This window comes from Primulina huaijiensis, chromosome 9 (assembly GCF_012295235.1).
Source record: "Primulina huaijiensis isolate GDHJ02 chromosome 9, ASM1229523v2, whole genome shotgun sequence".
NCBI lineage: Eukaryota > Viridiplantae > Streptophyta > Magnoliopsida > Lamiales > Gesneriaceae > Primulina > Primulina huaijiensis.
Window position 1 is genome coordinate 2,086,133 of NC_133314.1, and position 20,216 is coordinate 2,106,348.

At 33.2% G+C, this 20,216-nt stretch overlaps 2 protein-coding genes across 2 annotated transcripts; one reads left to right on the forward strand and one right to left on the reverse strand.

Moving 5' to 3' along the window:
- Positions 1 to 519: 519 nt before the first annotated feature.
- LOC140983793 (squalene synthase 2-like) lies at positions 520 to 8,039 on the reverse strand. The gene is made up of 15 exons (XM_073450932.1): positions 7,881 to 8,039; positions 7,401 to 7,603; positions 6,691 to 6,733; positions 5,218 to 5,307; positions 4,191 to 4,266; positions 3,667 to 3,736; positions 3,072 to 3,215; positions 2,882 to 2,986; positions 2,599 to 2,745; positions 2,320 to 2,395; positions 1,677 to 1,765; positions 1,169 to 1,260; positions 1,046 to 1,091; positions 888 to 957; positions 520 to 798 (listed from the first exon to the last, which is right to left on the reverse strand). Coding segments are annotated over exons 2-15 (1,245 nt in total). The 5' UTR covers positions 7,596 to 7,603; positions 7,881 to 8,039; the 3' UTR covers positions 520 to 796.
- A 4,237-nt stretch (positions 8,040 to 12,276) lies between these two features.
- On the forward strand, positions 12,277 to 18,915 carry LOC140983794 (protein DETOXIFICATION 46, chloroplastic). The gene is made up of 14 exons (XM_073450933.1): positions 12,277 to 12,876; positions 13,177 to 13,271; positions 13,434 to 13,542; positions 13,632 to 13,687; positions 15,663 to 15,718; positions 16,329 to 16,467; positions 16,608 to 16,745; positions 16,826 to 16,894; positions 16,983 to 17,093; positions 17,370 to 17,498; positions 17,740 to 17,817; positions 18,089 to 18,160; positions 18,298 to 18,360; positions 18,448 to 18,915. Exons 1-14 carry the CDS (start codon positions 12,459 to 12,461, stop codon positions 18,547 to 18,549), a joined length of 1,635 nt encoding a protein of 544 aa, XP_073307034.1. The 5' UTR covers positions 12,277 to 12,458; the 3' UTR covers positions 18,550 to 18,915.
- The last annotated feature ends 1,301 nt before the right edge of the window (positions 18,916 to 20,216 follow it).

Genomic DNA, 20,216 nt, shown 5'->3' on the forward strand with positions numbered 1-20,216 from the left:
TATATATATAAAAGCATTACTAACCAAAAGACACTAGTTGACTAATTTTGATGTCATGATCTATCTTTTATTCAAAATTAAATTACAAATTTATTTTATTATTTAGCATCCTATATTTAAGAAAAAGTTTACCATAAACGTGAAGGTCATCCTTCAAAAGTTTAGGCAAGATTAACACGAAGTTAATGATAAAAAAAGGGTTTTCAATTTTTACTGTTGTTTTGATTATTTTAAGTCTAAAAGTAAATAAAATTATATAATCCATGAATAAATTTTCAAATTTTAAATAACATAAAAATATTAAAATTATAATAACTAATATTAGTACATTGAAATCTAGTCTTCTAGAAAGAGGCAGCATAATCTGGCTTAAGCATATTAAAGCTTAAGTCAGATTAATCGTCTTTAGCAAGCTTTTTAGAAGATTATTTTCAGATTTTTCAAAATTTTAAAGCCTAAATTCATTGCATTTAACAATTCATTCAATCATTATCCTAAAAAATCACATAATAATACATGGACATGAAAATTGCTTGATATGACGAATACCAAACACTAATATTCACCATATGAATTTACAACAAACAAATTTAGCAGCTTTCTTGGCTTATGCAAACATACATACCAGAAAGCATTACACAGCACAAAGCTTATGCGCTAAGTTATTCGAGTAAGATACAAATAATAGCAGGTACAATGGGTTCATCAATAGCACAAGTGATGAACTTCAAATAGCATACTGGTCTTCAGGACAAAAAGATAAGTTTCTTTCTACAACTTACTTATAACAAGAGGTTCCTGCATTTTATGAAGAGCGCGATGTGAATTGGAAACCATTTTCTAATGCAATTACTAAAAACTACTATATCTGGTATGGAAACACTTACAGACGGTAGTAGCTCGAGTAGCAGATAAGTATGATACGAGAATGGCAATTATGATAAAGAAGATAACAAACTGCAAGAAACAATCATAATTAGAAAATTATATGATGGGCAGACATATGTTTCGACCAAAAGTGAAGAAAATGGAATTTGATGCTAACCGTAGCAGTATTATATTGGGGCTTGTTCTGGATCACGTAAGATTTCCTGGTGCAAAAACAAGAAGCGTTGTTTGAAATCAACAATAAAATTCTGGAACAAAAGAACTGAAAAAGTAAAACAACCTTTCATTTATGGTTCCCGAGTCCCTGCAAATCTTCAAGATCACTTCTAAGTTGTCTTTTGTCTTTCTAGCATTAGGATCATTGTCATCAATCTAGAAATTTCAGAAAACAGCCCGTTTTTAATGTATGAAGGGAAATGATAACGCAGGCAAAGGAAAAAAACAAAAATTCAACAGCATTGTTAAATAATTTTAAATTCAAGACTTTTATAGGATATCTGTTATGTGTACGCATTTACTAGACAAAATTTCCGAAGCCTAAAATGTGCATGAAAAGCTTATAGCATATGACAGATTGACCATGAATATAAAAATCTGAACAGAACTTGGTAATGAAATTTTGAATGTTTCAAAACCTTCATCTACTCAATTTTATGCAGAAATATTTGTAGGTAAATTGATTGATGCCCGTTTAGAGTAACATTATGCTTGAACTCTTGCAATGAAACCTGTTGCATACCTCCCTCCAATAGGGAATGTTATATACTCGTATAGATGAAGTTTCATACCTTAAATTTTAGCATACGAGAGAAATCATAAAAGGCTCCATACACATCTGGCATGGCCTTAGTTCGGTCAATAACTTTGGCAGTGAGACCTAGGGCAAGAACAAGAAGGAAAAAAAACATAGTATCTTTTGTTGGTTTAAAACAGAATTAACATGAAAACAGCACGTAATTTCAAGAAGTCTGGCAGAAATATAAAGTAAAGCTAAATGCAACCCGAACTTTGGTCACAAGTTATTTTGTCAGAATCAGCCACATTTTGATATGGTATAAATTCACATGTTGCACTTCAGTTAAATTCTGTGTGGCTAGTTAATAATAATTTGTTCGAAAATTTAGGGAGCTTTTCAGCTTGTGAGCTCTTTTCAAGGTTAAGAACATTGAAAAGAAAAATCAGAAGCAGTAAAGAGACCAATCATTAGTATAACAGCAGGCCAACACAAAGCACTTTCAGGTATAGATTGATGTAAATCTTTCATGATCCAATTATTGATTTTTCCACTTTGCCTATTATATATCACCCTCCGCTTCAACGAATTCGGTTTCTCAATCTCACGAGTGCGTTACGCAGACATGAAAGGAAACAAGAAATAAACACAAACCATGTTGTCGTGAAAAAAAATCTAATTGAGAGAACTTATCTTACCTCGTCTCATTTTCACAACACCTCTGAATACTTGAATGTTGTTGTAGCACAAAGCTAGAGTCCCTATTGCCATTATCTGTGGATATTAATAAAGCCAAATCAAATGTACCTTCTGATTCTTTACAATAGAAATTTGAATGCAAGCCAGAACCACTCATGGATGTGGTGATGACATTAGCCATGCAAGTTATTCACAGGAAGTTTTATTTTTAATGTTCTAGACAACATAACCATGGTTTAATTGAGAAGATATTTAAAACGATGCAATAACATGTATACCTGTGGAATTGCACAAAATCGAAAGATTGCTGGATCCCGCAAAGCAGACATGTATTTCAGGCAGTCTTCAGCATGTGATAAAGCATTTGTGACCATGTCATTCAGGCATTGCACTGCTTTAACTGAATCGTCTTCATATTTTAAGTCCTGCAGGAAATCCCAACAGCAGATACTGGATTTTAATTTACTGAGTTACAACTAAATCCATAACTGTGAAACAACTTAACTTCTGAAAGGAAGTATAGTATTGAGATGAAGGCATGAAGCAAAGAAAAAAAAGTACCTCGAGTTTGTCAACATATTTATTCCAAATTTGGCGAGGCCAAAACATTCTTGATTTGGGAATCTCATTGATATCCTCCAGATAATCCCTGATAATATTTGTTTTCTATACTTACCGCAAAGAAACAAGGCAAGTATCATGAGTTTCAAATGGGAGAGAAAAAGTAAAACATTGATTTTGCTAACAGTACCTGAAGAAACAAACCCATCGAGTTCGAGAGAGCAGCTGAAGCAAGATCTTCTTTTCCCGACGCATGGAAAAGCTTTGACAATCCTAATCCGACAAGTCCAGCCACATAGTGACAATATTCATTATAATCATCTATTGTTTCTACCTGGGAAGAGTAAAAAATTGTTATGAATGCAATTTGATGCTTGCCGTTCCACGCATAGGACTCCACAATATTTTTTATTTCTTAATTCATCAATGGCATATTAAAATGATTGACTTGGTTATAACTAAGGAAAAACAAAAGGCAATAATTAGATGATACTGTTGCTAAGAGATATAGAATCCATAAGCTGACATCTCTACGTTCCTGATGAATAATAGTTTTGAAAACAATGTCGATCACATGAGCCAGCAAAGCTGATAAATGACATTCTAGATTCCATGACATCACCTTTTTCCTCGTAGGTAACAGTTTTGAAAATGTTGTCGAGTTCAGAAGCAATCGAATATTATATTAGTATATTCTAGATTCTATTGAAGACTTAGCCAAACAACAAGTGACCCGAACTTCCAAAGCATTAATACAACCAACACGAGTGTGAATAGCTAGCTACCTCCTTGCATATAAATTTTGCCATTCCTGCGCCCATTCTCATGGTAATATCCTCAATAGCCTCTTGATAACTGCAAAAGAGAACAAAACTTTTCATTCACAAAGAGTTTCATTTTACACGTTGAACTAGTTGTGCCAAGCATCAGTAATCAGGAGTGTAACGTCACAGAAGAAATAAAGCATGATTTTATGAGGAGATTGTGGAATTGAAAAATATCTATTATCACCAGCAGAATTCAGAGTAATTCCAATCTCTACTTTCGGTCAAACTGGTGCACAGACTCCAATTTCCTGGCTAATTTTAATTATTTTGCTTCCAGGTTCTCCCTCCACAATCTAATTGAAGTGTAATGCCTTACACAATCTCGTCCACTAGCAGAAATATTGTTCAGACAAAGCATATAGTATAAACATTAATCTAGTTCCCCAGCTCAATTCATCGAATGCCAAATAAATTCTACACACATCTCAAGAAAACATAGATATACTACTACATGAGCAATGATTGTCAGTAAAAAGGTTTACCTGCTTCCAAGCTCCAGAAAAGCCGTCGACAGATGATGGAACTCATCCATGAGAACCTTGTAGTCCTTAGTCCCACCTGCAAGGACATAACAAGGATGGCTTAGAAATTTGCTGAATTCAGTGGAGTTTAGATAACAGAAAAAATTTCATCAGGATGTCCCTCATGTTCGAAATAATGAAGGTGAGAACAGCAGTCGGCGGAAATAGAAGTGTCTATCAAACAAATGAGACCCGACATCATTTAAAGAGTAACCAACCCCTGCATGAGTAAGTTGAAAAAGGTGGGAATTAATATAATACTTTTTGACCTGTCTTATGCTTCGTCCTACAATAGCAGCAGCTAGAAAGAATACTGCTTACTCCTGCCCCATTAATTTTTATCATCTCTTTTACTAGTTTGTCGTGACTAGGACCTTGATGTTTGATAAATGATTCTATATGACTCATTTTTATGGAGATTAAAATAAAAGACTGAACTATTGTAGTCATAAAGTGGGAGATTGGTACAAGAATGATGGTATCTCCTTCGACTTTAATGTAATGATAACAGAAAATAATATAAGGTAAACAACAGATTTAGGTGTCCCTTTTACCAATCAAAGCAGGTAATGTGTCCCTAGAAAAACTCGGAGCCTACATTGGTTTACAGTGTCAAGTATTGTGACCAAAATGCCTCAGCAGGTGCTGTAACAACTATATTCAGACCACATGCTCATTCTTTTAACAGCATTTGGTCTATTGTAAAAGGATGGTGGATGTCAGAATATCAAGTTTTTATTTCCTTCATGACATGCTCGGATGAGGATATATAAAAGATGAATTGAGGGTCAGGGATTATAACAAAGTTTGTCAAAGTGACCAACAAGAGGTGAAGCCTTGTCAGACCTAAACTATAGCATATTCATATTAATAACAAGGAGCGGATACAAACTAAAATGATCCCAACACTGTCCTTAAAAGAATGAAACGAGAGCTCTTAATAGAAATTATGTGAAGAAGATCAAATGGCAGAACCTTGAAAACTCACATGAAAAATGCCAATCACGGTCATATATGTGACGGTGAAAAGACATCAAAATCGGTACTTTAACCTTTGTTGCTATGCTTGTATCATCCTCTGTCATATCAATCAAAATAATCATTAAGATGGTTATTTGGAAATCTAAAAATTTAAAATGAAATATTTTGTAATCAACACCAGATTATTAGTTCCTGGATTAATTTATCCCCAAGGGTAATGACTTCAAAGAGACTAATGGATGAATTTTTTTCCCTTTTTCATGTAAAGGTAACAGTTTCTGCATTCTGAGAATTGAGGATTGGCTCCTTATCAAGACAGGGTTAAGCCAATGTAAAATTAAGGAGACTCAAATGTCTGAAAATTGGACCATCTCAGGCTTACGTTCATGAAAAAGTTGTCCAGTGATGCGATGCAAAACTCCTTTTTGGCATATTGGAATCACCCAAGACCAAATAAGGCAGGTAGCCAAATTGGCAGGATTTTGGGTGTTTTTCCTTTTCTGGTAAAATTTTATTTAGGTTATAAGGGAGTGTTTGCAGTCATTCAAAAAAAATAATTATTGAATTCTGGCTTAAAAATCATTTTTGTGTGTTTCTTAAACTTAGATTCTGCATTAGCTTCTAATTAATTTAATTGAAGTCTAAAAGCTGTGGGATGGTGATTCTGATTCTATAAAGTGATTCCAGTAATTAGTTAGTAGTAAAATCAGTTATTTATCAAATATTACCAACTTCTCATTTTTAGCTTTTTGTTTTTGTTTTCAAACACTACTCATTTGATTTTTTTACACTTCTTCGTAATCTATAAATTTAGTCACTTCTTTAAAATGATAATCTATTGCAAACACTCCATAAATTAGCTAAGTAGTCAGAATTCGATTCTAATTTAATTTTAATGGACTGATAATTCTTTTCATTACGATAATTATACTTTCCATTTTCAAAATATTTCCGGAAATTAATTATTGTAAATCCGTCTATAAATATGGACATAGTTTCATTAACAAGGGGGAAGTTGATGGAGGAATACAATTATTTTGAGTGTTTTACTATATTTTCAAGATTTTCATGTCTATTCTGTGTAAATCCGTGGGATTATCCTAATGTTTTACTATATTTCTGAGATTTTCCTAGCTTTTCTGTGTGAATATACAAGTTAATCCATTTTATTTTACACTTTCGCTACATCTAGGCATCTAAAATGTGAAAATTCATTAAATTAACGGAAGCACACACACGGTAGGTCAACAAGATTATAGGCATGGTATTTTAGTAAAATACCTTCATGGCTCAATCCTATCATCAGCTAGACAAATTTAAAAATTTAGTAATATGGAACCCTAAACAGGATTAATCACTTCCAATATTGATATTCATGTAATTCCAGATAACGCTAATTTAAAATGTAACATCCGTGTCTGTTCTACCAGCATTAGAACGAAACTGAAAAAAAAAATGTGGTGCCAACAGGAAATCTTACCGACAGTATCAAGAGCTCGGAGAACCAAATAGAAGATGCATATCTGCAAAATTCCATATTATTTGCTTGATTAGCCAATTGACTTATTAAAATAACTAGTGAATAAAAACAAAATACAAAAAAACAAAAAAACAAAAAAAAAAATTTACCAGCCCTTTCATTCTGATCACACTTCATTTAATCTAGTTATTACTTTTGTTACCAACTTGCTCCTTAGTGTGAGGAATCAAGAAACCAAATCTTTAGATGCTTCTACTTGGTATTAGCATCTCCTCATAGTTTAGTGACAGCCTATTATAGAAAAATCTTTTGCCAGGCTACCACCCATGAGCGCAAGCTTTTGAAAACGTAGTTTCAAATGAAGACATCACAAGTTAGCTTTAAAAATTGATGACTTAAATTTTGATTAAGTTGGTTTTGACGATAATTTTGGATCTTTATTACCCACAATCCCCCAAACATCAGTATCCACCTTAGATATTAATTTCATTCATATTTTTACGGGTCTCGGCTTGCATTATTGTTAGACGGGCTATTATAAAATCGAACTTTTGGAAAAATTGTTTTCATCGCATTCACACAAATATAGAATGCTCAGACTAAAAACTTACGCAAAGCCTTCTCAACAAAAAAATCTACAACGATATGAACAGCTGGCAAATTTTGTACCAAAATAACAACCCGGGAAAAGATAAATCAAATAAACTTACTGCATCACGAAGATCGGTATCGAGCTGCTGAATAACGAGAGCAAAACTTCTCGAAACTTTGTGAAGCATAGAGTAGCAAAATCCCCAGTGTGGCTCCGACGGAATCTGCTTCTCCGCATTCCTCGCCGCCAACTTCAGCTTCACCAACGGATATAAATCGTCTGGATGCTGCCAAATCGCAAGCAAACTCCCCATTTTTACGCCTGCTCACCAACAATTTAAAACCACAAAAAAAAAATTCAAATTCCAACCTCTCCACAAATCATAGAACAACCCAAAAAAAAAAAAATCAACAAATGAACATCCTTCCATCCGATTCCAGATATCAAAAAACAGAAAATCCACGTTTCCAAAAAAGATTCCCAGTCATTTTGCACGAAACATGAACCGATTAAAACAGCATGGATTCATAACAAGAAGATCTGAAGTTCCAAGCAAAATCATCAAGCAAAAATCACTCAAATTAAGTGCATTCCGTACCTTCGACGGGTTTGAAAGCGGTCTGTTCCGGTAACTGCGAATCTTTAGAGAATTTATGGTCCCCGATTATCGAAAATAGGACGTAAAAATGAAACTATTAAAATTGCGAATTCACTGGTCCATTATATATTGATATAATCAATGGAAATAGTGGAATAAAGTTGGCAAAGGGAGCGATAACAATTTCACACACACACACACACACACAATGTCAACGTCACCACTTTCAAAAGAAAAATAATAAATAAATAAATTTGATTTATTCTACTCACATTCAAACTTATCATACAATATTTTCATCATAAATAAATAATCATCTTTGGCTTTAAAAATTTTTTTTAGTTTACATATGTTTCGATTGAATTTCAAACCCGAAAACTTATTTTAAACTTAGATTTTGATGACTTTATTTCAATCTTTCTTTTAAAAATTGTGCATTTATTTTTTTTAGTTTACATATATGAGTGAGTCTTATGTGATACCGTCTCACGGATCTTAATCTGTGAGACGGGTCAACCCTACCCATATTCACAATAAAAAGTAATACTCTTAGCATAAAAAGTAATACTTTTTCATGGATGACCCAAATATGAGATCCGTCTCACAAATACGACCCGTGAGACCGTCTCACACAAGTTTTTGCCTACATTATATTACGAACCCGAGAACTTATGTTAAATTTGGATCTTGGTGGCTTAATTTCAAGAGCAGGTCTTTTTGTGAGACGGTCTCACGAATATTTATCAGTGAGACGGGTCAACCCTACCGAAATTCACAATAAAAAGTAATACTCTTAGCATAAAAAGTAATATTTTTTCATGGATGACCCAAATAAGAAATCTGTCTCACAAAATACGACTCGTGGACCGTCTCACACAAGTTTTTGTCTAAGTTTAATCTCTCTTTTAAAAGTTGTGCATTTACTATTATTTGCGAACATAAAATTATATTGTATTTGTAATTAAAAAAAATTATATTGTATTTATTTAGGGAAATACAATTTAAAATTTATTCAATTCAAATGCGAACCAATCAAAAAAGCAGCACAACTCGCGTTCCCACAAATAATTCGACGCCTTATTTAGTTATCAAAGCCCACAAATTTTATGTGCACGCGCGCTTCACATAGTGCCGACCTCATTTTTCTCCGTCATTTACTTATCATGGTACAAGAGATTTAGCGTAAAACGGTCCCACTAATTGAAAGGTTTTTAAGATGAATTATTGAAGCATGCTATTTGTATTTTACATATCAAAATATTATATATAAAGTGTTTGATAAAATGTTTCAACCAAATATATTTTTAAACACTCAACAATATATCTTTCAAATGATTTACCAAATTGTTTAATCGATTTCTACGAAAGAACCGAACTATTGTAGCTCAATTATTATCTCCCAACCGATCATATCACACAAAATTCAAAATCATAATTAAAATTAAATTAAATGATATAATAAATACAGACATTTAAATATAACTTATATTTTTAAGAGATGTTAGATTCAAATTTGAATTTTTTTACAAAAAAATTTTCAGAAAGACTTCACATTTAAATACATATTTATTTTTTATTTGTTTTTAAATATTTAATGTAGTAAGTAAATGTATTAATACTTATTAATATTTTTTTTATAACATATTATTTTGAAGGAAACTTTATAAATATAGTAAAAACTTTTTTTTTTTTTGCTTATTTCGTGTAATTTATGTATTTTTGCAAATGTTTTTTTAAAAAATGAATATAGAATTTTATCCAATTTTTTATTTTAATTAATGTAATTTTTATTATTCTTGTAAGCATGTATTTGTATTTAAAATAAAATATATTTTTTTCGACGAGTTTCTTAGTTTTTTCCCCCCTCGGAGAATAATTTAAAATTTTTACAACTTTTCTAGTACATTGTCTCGACTTATATATACCCACATCGTGCTTGATTATTGTGTGCTAATTGGGTCAATTGCAATCCTAGTTATTACATTTCACTTCAAATTTGATATCGAGTTGTTCCATCCGGATTGGGAAATGCTAGCTGACTAAATTGGACTTGAAAGTATTTCTTTGCTTGCTTTCAAATTTCCCCTACCAAACATCTTATTTGGACTAGCCAGACGCATGTTTAGTTTTCGTGGACGATATTTTTTTAGTTGGGATGATTTTTTTTATATAAAATTATGAACGATTATATTGAAAATATTTGTGATTATTTTTGTTATTTGTTAGTTAGAAAATGTGATTTTTTTACAAAATAACGAAGCAATTATAGTTAATTATCTTGGAAGTTTATGCAGCGTGCAACCGAGTGACCGTGATTGTGAGTTTCCACGTCGTAAAAAAATAAATAAATTGAGTTAGTTATCCAACAAATAATTTTAGCAATATCAACTTATATACCATTTTTAGAGTTTGAAATTTTTGCGTGTGAGAGACTCGTTTATTGGTATCAAGTTTTGCCATATTTAAATTAAAGTAAAAATTTGTATGAGACGATCTCACGGGTCGTATTTTGTGAGACTGATCTCTTATTTGAGTCATTCATGAAAAAGTATTACTTTTTATGCTAAGAGTATTATTTTTTATTGTAAATATCGGTAGGATTGATTTGTCTCACAGATAAAGATCCGTGAGATCGTCTCACACGACACCTACTATTAAATTAAAAGAAACGTCACTTCAATTTCAAATGGCACGACAGAAAGACTGTTGATATTGTCAAAAATGGCTGTATATTTTGTTCCTAGTCAATGTATTTGATTGCAAATGTCGCCATACATACCTTTAGTCAACATTTTACATTATACACGTGAGAGACCTCAAACTAGTTAATTTTGCGTGGATGATGAAGCTTCTTCTTCTTCTTCTTCTTTTTAACATAAAATACTTCTATTATTATTAATTTTCATCTCATATTTTACAACAATAAAATTATTAATTATTTAAAATAATCAATATGTTAGGATCAGTTTGAGGTTTCTTAATAGGTGTTTCATGATTGAATGGACAAACGATGAAACTATTATTGATTAAAACGATCAGTCGAATAACTCTATACGATAGTGTGGGAACAATTCAAAATGATGCAGTGAATTTTTAGGTCAAATTGATAAACATATCATGAAACTTAGATAATTAATAAATATATATATTATTAATAATCTTTTTGTAAATTCTTAATTTTAATATAATCTCTTTAATGCTTTTTTTAAAATTACTTAATATCATGAGATATTGTACATAAAAACTAATTTATACACACACAACTCTATATTAAATTTTACAGATAACAACAATAGATATAATATTTATCATTTTACCAAAAATCATATCTGATAATAATGATGTAACTCAAACATTTTAAATTATACAGTGACACAAGTGTCATATTCTGATATATAGCTCTTTAGATGTAGACAAGAGTCGTAAATGTTTGAAAATCACGATAATCAAGTACATGAATTTGACTTCGAGTTAAATTATAAGATGTAGATTCTAAAATGTTATAAAAACTATAACTCGTGGTTACGATCGCCATATCTCGGTAGCTCTTATGCATATAACAATTATCGATAATTAATTCAGAAAAATATATAATTCCGATCAATATTTTTATTTATTTGAGATTTTGATCATCAGTATTGCAAAATACGTTGTTCGTAAAAAAAAAAAAAAAACATGTGAATCGAACCGAACCCAACTTTAATATAGAAACAGCCCAGCCCAATGTATTAGACTCACTTGACACCAAAAACTTTTTCCAATCAACTCTGCCTACATTACATTGTTTGTTTTTTTTATTATTGTTTTTATAGATTAATTTTCTCGTTTATATTTCTACACGGAGAGAAAATTTTAAATGGATATTTTTGGCGTAATAGTTTTTATTTATAATTTGATAATATTTAGAGAAAATTCCTATTTATGAAAATTATTAAAGTAAATAAATACTACATCTAAGAAACTTAAAACTTTATAAATTATTGTTCTTAGCAATATTATTTAGCGACTATTTTATCAAACCATCAGCGACTTTTGTGATGGTTTTGGCTCGAAAAGCGTCTATGTGTTCATATACGATTTTTAGCAAAATGTCGCCCTGTCTCTCAAGTTCGAGACGTTCTTTAAGCCAAAACCATCGCAAACTTGCAACATATTTTTAAAAAGCGTAATTATTTTAGCAATAAACGAAATCCTAATCGTCGCAAATTTCAAATTAGTAATCGTCTAGAGACGGCTTTAATTGTTGCGAAACCGAGCATTTTTTTTATAATACATTATCGTGTTAATCCAAGAATTTATATATTACTCACTCACTGAAAATTAACATATGCAAGTTTCTACGTTGTTAAAAAAAATATCATTATAGGACAAATTATACTTGAGAAAAAAAGCCCAAGACTCCGAGTGTCGATGACAACCAGGTCAGTTTTCACGAAACATCACTTGTAAGAAAATTGTTTTTTTCCTTTTTTCGACCATTTTTCGCCAACGTTTCCCGAGTCTCCCACGCTGCAGAATCTTTATCGTCCATTTCCAACGTAATTTGGCGCCACACTTTCTCTCTCTACAAGCAGCAGCATGAATATCGGAACCCTACCTCGCGACTCCTGCCACCCATTATTCCGCCCCCCTGACAAAGTATGGAAACGAAACTTCGTTTTACAGAGGAGCAATCTCCAGATTTTGAACAATAGACCAAACAGAATCGTGATCAGGAAGTGTTTCTCATCAAATGAGGAGAGCATTGCTGAAGTTTCAGCTCGCGGAGAAGCAAAAGGAGAAAGGGCGGATATGGTGGAGAAAATGTTGGAACTGGACGAGATTTCCGAGAAGAAAATCGAAGGATTCTCAGAGAATGAGAGTATGTGGAATCAGTTGATGGAAATCGTCAGGTTCTCTGGACCGGCGGTTGGACTTTGGATTTGTGGCCCGTTGATGAGTTTGATCGATACTGCTGTTATTGGTCAAGGCAGCTCCATCGAGCTTGCTGCTTTAGGTATGCAAATTTTGGCTTCCTTGTTTGTGTTCGTTACTCCTCTGGTTCTGATGTTCATGTTTGCTTGCTAGCAGTTTTAAGTACTTTTTCTGATGAATTTGATGTTCTGGAGCTCTCTAATAATTACATTAGTTTTGTTGTCAAAGTCTGTTTTAATCAAGGCAGGGAAAATCTCTCAGCCTTAAAAAGTGGCGGCTGATTAACGTGCATTCAAATTTGGGGTGGATGATCTATCAGCGTACATATTGGGCGGTTTTTATCTTCGATTGAAGTTTCATGGTTGGTTTCTTGTGTCTGCAGGACCAGGGACAGTGTTTTGTGATTATACTTGCTATGTCTTCATGTTCCTTTCGATTGCTACTTCCAATTTGGTTGCTACATCTCTCGCTAAACAGGTTTTTCGATTGAATGAGGCTACTTATCAAATATTTTAGATTTTATGTAGTTTGAATATAGTACACAATGCTTGAAATCAACTTTTTGTGCAATCTTCGCAAGTGAAGATGAAAAGTTTACTTAACGCATGGTATATGCTTGATTGCAATTAAGTGGTGCAGGACAAACATGAGGTGCAGCATCAGATATCTAGCTTGCTTTTTATTGGATTGGCTAGTGGTTTCCTGATGCTTTTCTTTACAAGATGTTACGGTCAATTAGCGTTAACTGGTAAATGAAATTTGTTCCCTTGTAGCATTTTTCCTCCTTGTTTTACTGTGATTTTGCATTTCATTTGGCTGATGTACATAAATGTTCAGGGTTTGCTGGGGCAACTAATGCAGATATCATAAGCGCAGCAGATACTTACATTCAGGTTTGACCTTTTTGGTGATAAATAAGACCAAATATTTTGTCGATGCGCCTGAGTATTAAAATAGTTTTTAATGTGATGTTATTACATGTGTTTTGTATTTGTTTTGACTTTGAAGATTTGCTCCTTTTGGACTGAGACTCAGTACTAGTTTGTGTTATGTAGGATGGGGGCATGAGTTCATGTAGTGATGATGTCATGAGTTGTGATACTGATATTAGACTCTCAAATATGAAAAAAAAAAAAAGCCAAATATTTCCCTGTTAAACAATTTCTAAGCATAAAAATGTAAGATTAATTTAATGTGTAGTTTCATTGTAGTTTTGGTGATGGAAGGGTACCATGGACAGATACATTGTGAACGAATCAGGATGTAGAGTCCCGCACTGTCAAATTTTTTGAGCTCTTTGTTTTACCCGTTAAAGTTCTTTTTTATGGTGACTTTAATTTCCATTGTAATTCAAGCAGCAGATTCTATTATAGAGTAATTCACAAATAAGTGTTCTGCAACCTTGGATTATCACCACATAGTGATGACTTAACTGATTAATAATATCTATAAAATGTTCAGTGATGTTTTGGGAGTTATGGAGGAATGCTTTATTTGGCAAAGGTTTGGGAAAATAAGTTGTGTATGTAGGTGTTTTGAGGGAGACTATTACAAATGTCCCACATCGAATATTAAAATTAATAAAGAGTAGCTTATGAGCCTATGATGTTGTACCACCCATTAGTTAAGCCTTTTGGGATGAAACTTCTCTTGTGTTCGTAACATAATATTGCAGCTCTCATTGAGAGTTGGTGTGGCAGAAGAGGCGATCTAGAAAAGGGTTACCATCGGATTAGTGTCGATAATTGCAAAAAAAAAAAGTTATAAATTGGATTAAGGTGCATCATGCATGTACTGAATATTTAAAGGTGTGAAAGCCGTCTAGAGTAGGCCACCGCGGATGTCGGCTTCTCAATGAGTCGATGATGTTACAAATATACCACATCGAGTAACTTTTACAATATATAATACAAGAGCATCATATATTAAATATATGAGCTCGTGGTGTAATTTTGGGTGTACTTAAAACACCCTTTGTCTTATCAAACTACCATTTTTTTACTATCTGCTAACAGTAACATTTTTCTTTATATTTTATTTTATCTCTTACCATTTCAATTTCAAATTTTATAATTTTTATTTTAAAATTTAAAAAACTACTTCATTCTTTATTTTTTACGGAACATCATCCGCTAGTTAAAAACTAATAAAGAGTAGCTTGTAAACCCATGACCTTATACCACTCATTAGACAAACTTTTTGGGATGGAACATTTCTTGATTTTATAACCTAATATCGGTGCTCTCATTGAGAGTCGTCATAGAGGAAAGGACGACCTAGAAAAGGGTTACCATCAGATCAATTTCGATAAGTGCAAAAAAGACAGTGTAGATTTGAAAGGTGTGTGAAAGTCGTCTAGAGTAGGCCGTTGCGGATGACGGCATCTCAAGAGGTCGGCAATGTTACAAATGTCTCACATCAATTATTAAAAATTAATAAAGAGTAGCTTATAAACACATGTTGTTATGTGACCCATTAGACAAGCTTTTAGAGATGAAACACTCTTGGGTTTATACCTAACAGAGACATTTTTTTTGTAAAGGTCAAATACTGTCAAAATTTATATCATAGTGGTACCTCGCCATAATATAAAATTATGTTTTTAATTTTGATAATTTTGTGCTTTGGATTAAAACATATGTTGATAATAATAGAACTTGATTTAAAAGTAACGTAACGATCATGTTGGGAGACATGAAAAGGTGGGAAAAATATGTTTTGTGGATAGAGATTGAAAATGAATGATAATTTGTGTTTTTATTTTGGGAAGGTGAGTGAGGATGAAAACAAAACCATACAAATGCATATAATTTTTTTTTTCTTTATTCATTTCCCCTTTTGTTGGTTTATAATCACTATATTTTCCAGATTCGGGGATTAGCATGGCCAGCAGTTCTTATAGGATGGGTTGCGCAAAGTGCAAGGTTCATTACTACCCCTTTATATATCTTTATTGCTGGATATGATATACATGTTCTTTACTCTATTTTTGTTCCTACTGGCCATCGTGGACTTTTTTGTGTCGGTATTTGGAGCTATTTAGGGCGCCTTTATTGTGTTCCTTTTTATTTGTAGAGGCAGTTATTATGTTGTCCTTATTATTCATTGAATACTAATATCTTATCCTAGACTTTTCTTTAATAAATGGCTCACGGTGTGAGCTCTTCTTGCACGTTCTCTTCTTGCATGTTTACCAATGCATTAAAATTATCTGCCGAATTCCCATAGGTGGTAGTGGATTATCATTTAATCATTCTCCTGGTGATTTTATGTTCTAACTATAATAATTTTCATACGATAACTTTGTACTTGGTGAAATAAACATTAAATAGAGGATCAGGTGTTGAGAGCCTTCAATTTGAATAGAAGAGCTGTACTTCGGTTGATATTGAATTTCTGAATCGATTTTGTATCTTATAATCTACTCACTCGTTCGGAAAAGCTGTGGTGGAAAATCTATTCGATCAAACTTATTCCCTGATATTGGCCAGTTCCTTGAATGTGCTTGCCTTGGTCTCACTTCTTGGTTCACAGTTTGGGAATGAAAGATTCATGGGGACCATTGAAGGCTTTGGCTGTTGCAAGTGTTATAAATGGCGTAGGTGATATAGTTTTATGTAGATTCCTAGGATATGGTATCGCTGGAGCAGCATGGGCAACGATGGTGTCACAGGTTTGATGATCCAGCATTTGTTATCCTAAAAACTCGATGCAAAGGAAATAAAAACTATATAATTGATTTTTCAATTTCATGTGGAATCACTAGAATCACTTCTTTATGTATATATTTCACACTCGTGGGTTGTGTTGTAGGTTGTCGCTGCTTATATGATGATCGAGGCTTTGAGCAAGAAAGGATATAATGGATTTTCCATCTCTATTCCAAAACCTGACGAACTCCTTCAGATATTCATGCTCGCAGCACCAGTGTTTGTGACAATGACATCAAAAGTTTGTGGTGCCTTCGGTGATTCTGTGTTCTGCTTCATCTGCTCACTTATGTTTTTTCTGTTTGTTTGACTTTGTTATAGGTGGCTTTTTACTCTCTACTTGTCTACTTTGCTACATCATTAGGCACACAAGCGGTTGCTGCTCATCAGGTTGGGCATCATACTGTATTTTATAGTTCACCTCATAGTTTCAAATTTACAAAAACCAGCCGACCCTAATCAAGTTCCTATTTCTTAGGTCATGATACAAGTGTACTGTATGTGCACTGTATGGGGTGAACCACTTTCTCAAACAGCCCAGTCATTTATGCCCGAGCTTTTGTATGGAACCAATAGAAGTTTAGCAAAGGTTTGTGGTTCTGAAGCTATAGACCTATCATCATCAGGTTAATTCAGTTGATTATTTTGATTGCTACAATATTGAAGAGCATTCGGCAAGTTGCTAGTGACAGGTATAGAAGTTTTTATTTTCAGAAATCAGAATGGGTGCTGCTCTTTGGCCTTTTTTCCCACAGTCCAATTTATGTGAAATATTTGTAGTTAAACTCAAGCCATCTGCGATTTTTCTATCATTCTTGGTGTTCATTCTCTTACTTTACTTTCTAAAATTTTCCATGAAGAACAGGCTCGAACATTACTGAAGTCACTGTTCATCATCGGCGTGGTAACTGGAGTGATATTGGGAATTATTGGGACATTAGTTCCCTGGCTATTCCCTAAAATTTTTTCCTCCGATCCTGCGGTCATACAGGAGGTCATATTCTTCTTTTATTCATTTCGTTTTTTTTAATGGCGCTTGTTGCATAAAAAAACTAAATGTTGTTTCTGTTTGTTCTGCTTTATGGTTATAACTCCACTTTATCGTGCTTAATTGGCAATGAATGATTTCCATCAAATCACGATCCAGAATTGTTCTTAAGAAGCAATCACGTGGTCAATCTCCGTGAAAATGCTCTAGAAAACGTCACTTTTTTGTCTTATCTTCTCTGGTGCAGATGCACAAGGTTTTGATCCCTTACTTCATTGCCCTATGCATCACACCCAGTACTCATAGCCTTGAAGGTACATTGTTGGTAAGTTGACTCTATTTTAAATTCTCTGCCTAATAGTCTTTTTAGTTTTTATATATTTTATCATGTGTGTACTGTATCCCAATGTGACTTGTTCACATAGGAAAACTTAAAATGCCTGGAGGCTTTTTTTGTTAAAAATCAGAGATAAGAAAGCTGCTTTATTTATTCTCTGAAGTTTACTATGGAATAACTTAAAATGTGTTGGTTATATATGTTCAGGAATTTTAGCCTTCTGTTATTTATCACGATAAGGTTTTTCCCAATTGCGTAGGCGGGGAGAGACTTGAAGTTCATCAGCATGTCTATGACTGGGATCTTTTGTTCAGGGACTCTTCTTCTTCTGGTATGTAGCAAGCGCGCCAGTGGCTTCTAGCAGTTCATACAAACTTCTTTTCTTCTGTTGCATTTGTAGATTAGTCTTTTGTCCAGTTTACGGAGTCAATCAATCCATTGAACACATGGTTTATCTCATTTCATTAGATTGTACGCAATAGCGGCTACGGTTTAACTGGGTGTTGGTTCGCCCTCGTGGCATTTCAATGGGTAAGTTTACAAGTTACAACCTGATTAAATTCCAATTGCTCAAAATATTGAAATCATATAATTGATATAATACCTGTTTCTGGGCAGTCTCGGTTTCTTATTGCCCTTCGAAGGCTCACCACACCAGAGGGCGTGCTTTATTCCGAGGATATGAGTCGATATCAACTTGGTGAGGTGAAAACTGCGTAAATCGGAAGTCAATAGCCCATTAGTTTGCAACTTTGTCAACTTGCACGCTGATACACAAATTCCTGATGATAAGTGGTAAACAAATCATTTTTCCATCAAAATTCAGTCACAGTTCTTGAAGCATCCCGAAATTGCCGTAATGGTGGAGCTTCTTGTTTATATACCAGACTAAAAATATGAAGGTTGGTTGTAGTTCATAAATGGTTTTTACTTTTCTTTGCTAGCTTTTGTAGTTAGTTGCTTAGCGCGCAGGAACTCGATTCTGATATGTGTAAACAAAAATGGCGACTTGAGCCATGGCTCTGTCACTGTCACTTTTTAGCAAAAAATTGTGATTTTCTATAACATGAAATTTACTTCTTTGAACTATAGTAATCCGCAATTTCATCATAATTTTTGGTTGGTTCCCAATGTGTGTGAATTCAACCTTGATAATTTCATGTGTTTCCAGTGTAAATTGATGTACTTTCGTAGGGTGGGTTGAACTAAGCCATAGTGGAAAACTGTGACTGTTCAGGATTTTTTTTATTGAAGGTACCAAATTGGGTACGTTAATGTATACATCACGACTTGAGGAAGACGACTATCGTTTTTTTTATATACATACATTGGTTTTTAAAAATTATAACGCACCATCTTTTCGGTGAAAAAAGAGATAATGTCATCAGGTCAAGAGACTTTTGTCAAAATAAACTTACCAATAATTAGGCTTATGGCAAGATACAATTACCAATATGATATTGTATTGGTTAACATTGTGTGGTTTCGATTATGTAAAATCAACTCAAGTGCAATCACGAGGAGAGTACTGAGTGGTCGTTATTTGATACAGGAGTGCATACTGAACACAGAGATGTAGTTTAGAAATATTTGCTTTTTCTATATTGGGCTTTTATAACTTATGTCGAATCCCAAAATGAAGTGGACCAAATTAGGAGACACTGAACTTCAATTTTTAATAAAAAGTAACAGTGGTGCAAGTACGTCCGGTCGTTGACTCCTCGGGCGTTGTTCCAAGTGTTGATAACTTAGATCGGTAGGGTTAAGAAGCAACTAAATCTGTGTATGAATGATCTCTTTCACAAAATGCATCTAAGATCAAATATTTCGAGCCGCTCCTCTACTGCTACATTCAGTTCTTCGATTGGCAATAACACGTGTATATACAGATTTTATGCATAAATTGGACAAAAAATTTGGAATCACCTAATTAAACTTTCTGCAAGTACTCTAATTTTTCAAAATCAGTACAACGGAAGAAGACTAAAAAAAACATGAAAAATTTGGAATCACCTAATTAAACTTTCTAGCCCTTTATTTTTGGTTCTTGACATATTTGAGATAACTGAAAAACAAAAAAAAATCTATATATTTCGGAAGGCAAAAACTTGTGTCAGACAGTCTCACGAGTCGTATTCTGTGAGACGGATCTCTTATTTGGGTCATCCATGAAAAAATATTACTTGTTATGCTAAGAGTATTACTTTTTATTGTGAATATCGGTAGGATTTACCCGTCAAACAGATAAAGATACGTGAGACCGTCTCACAAGAGACCTACTCATTTCGGAATGAAAAATATATACTCATTCTCTCTCAAATATAAATATACTTATTCTTTTTTCAGATTACATACAAATTTCCTATTTTATCTTACTTAATTTATTG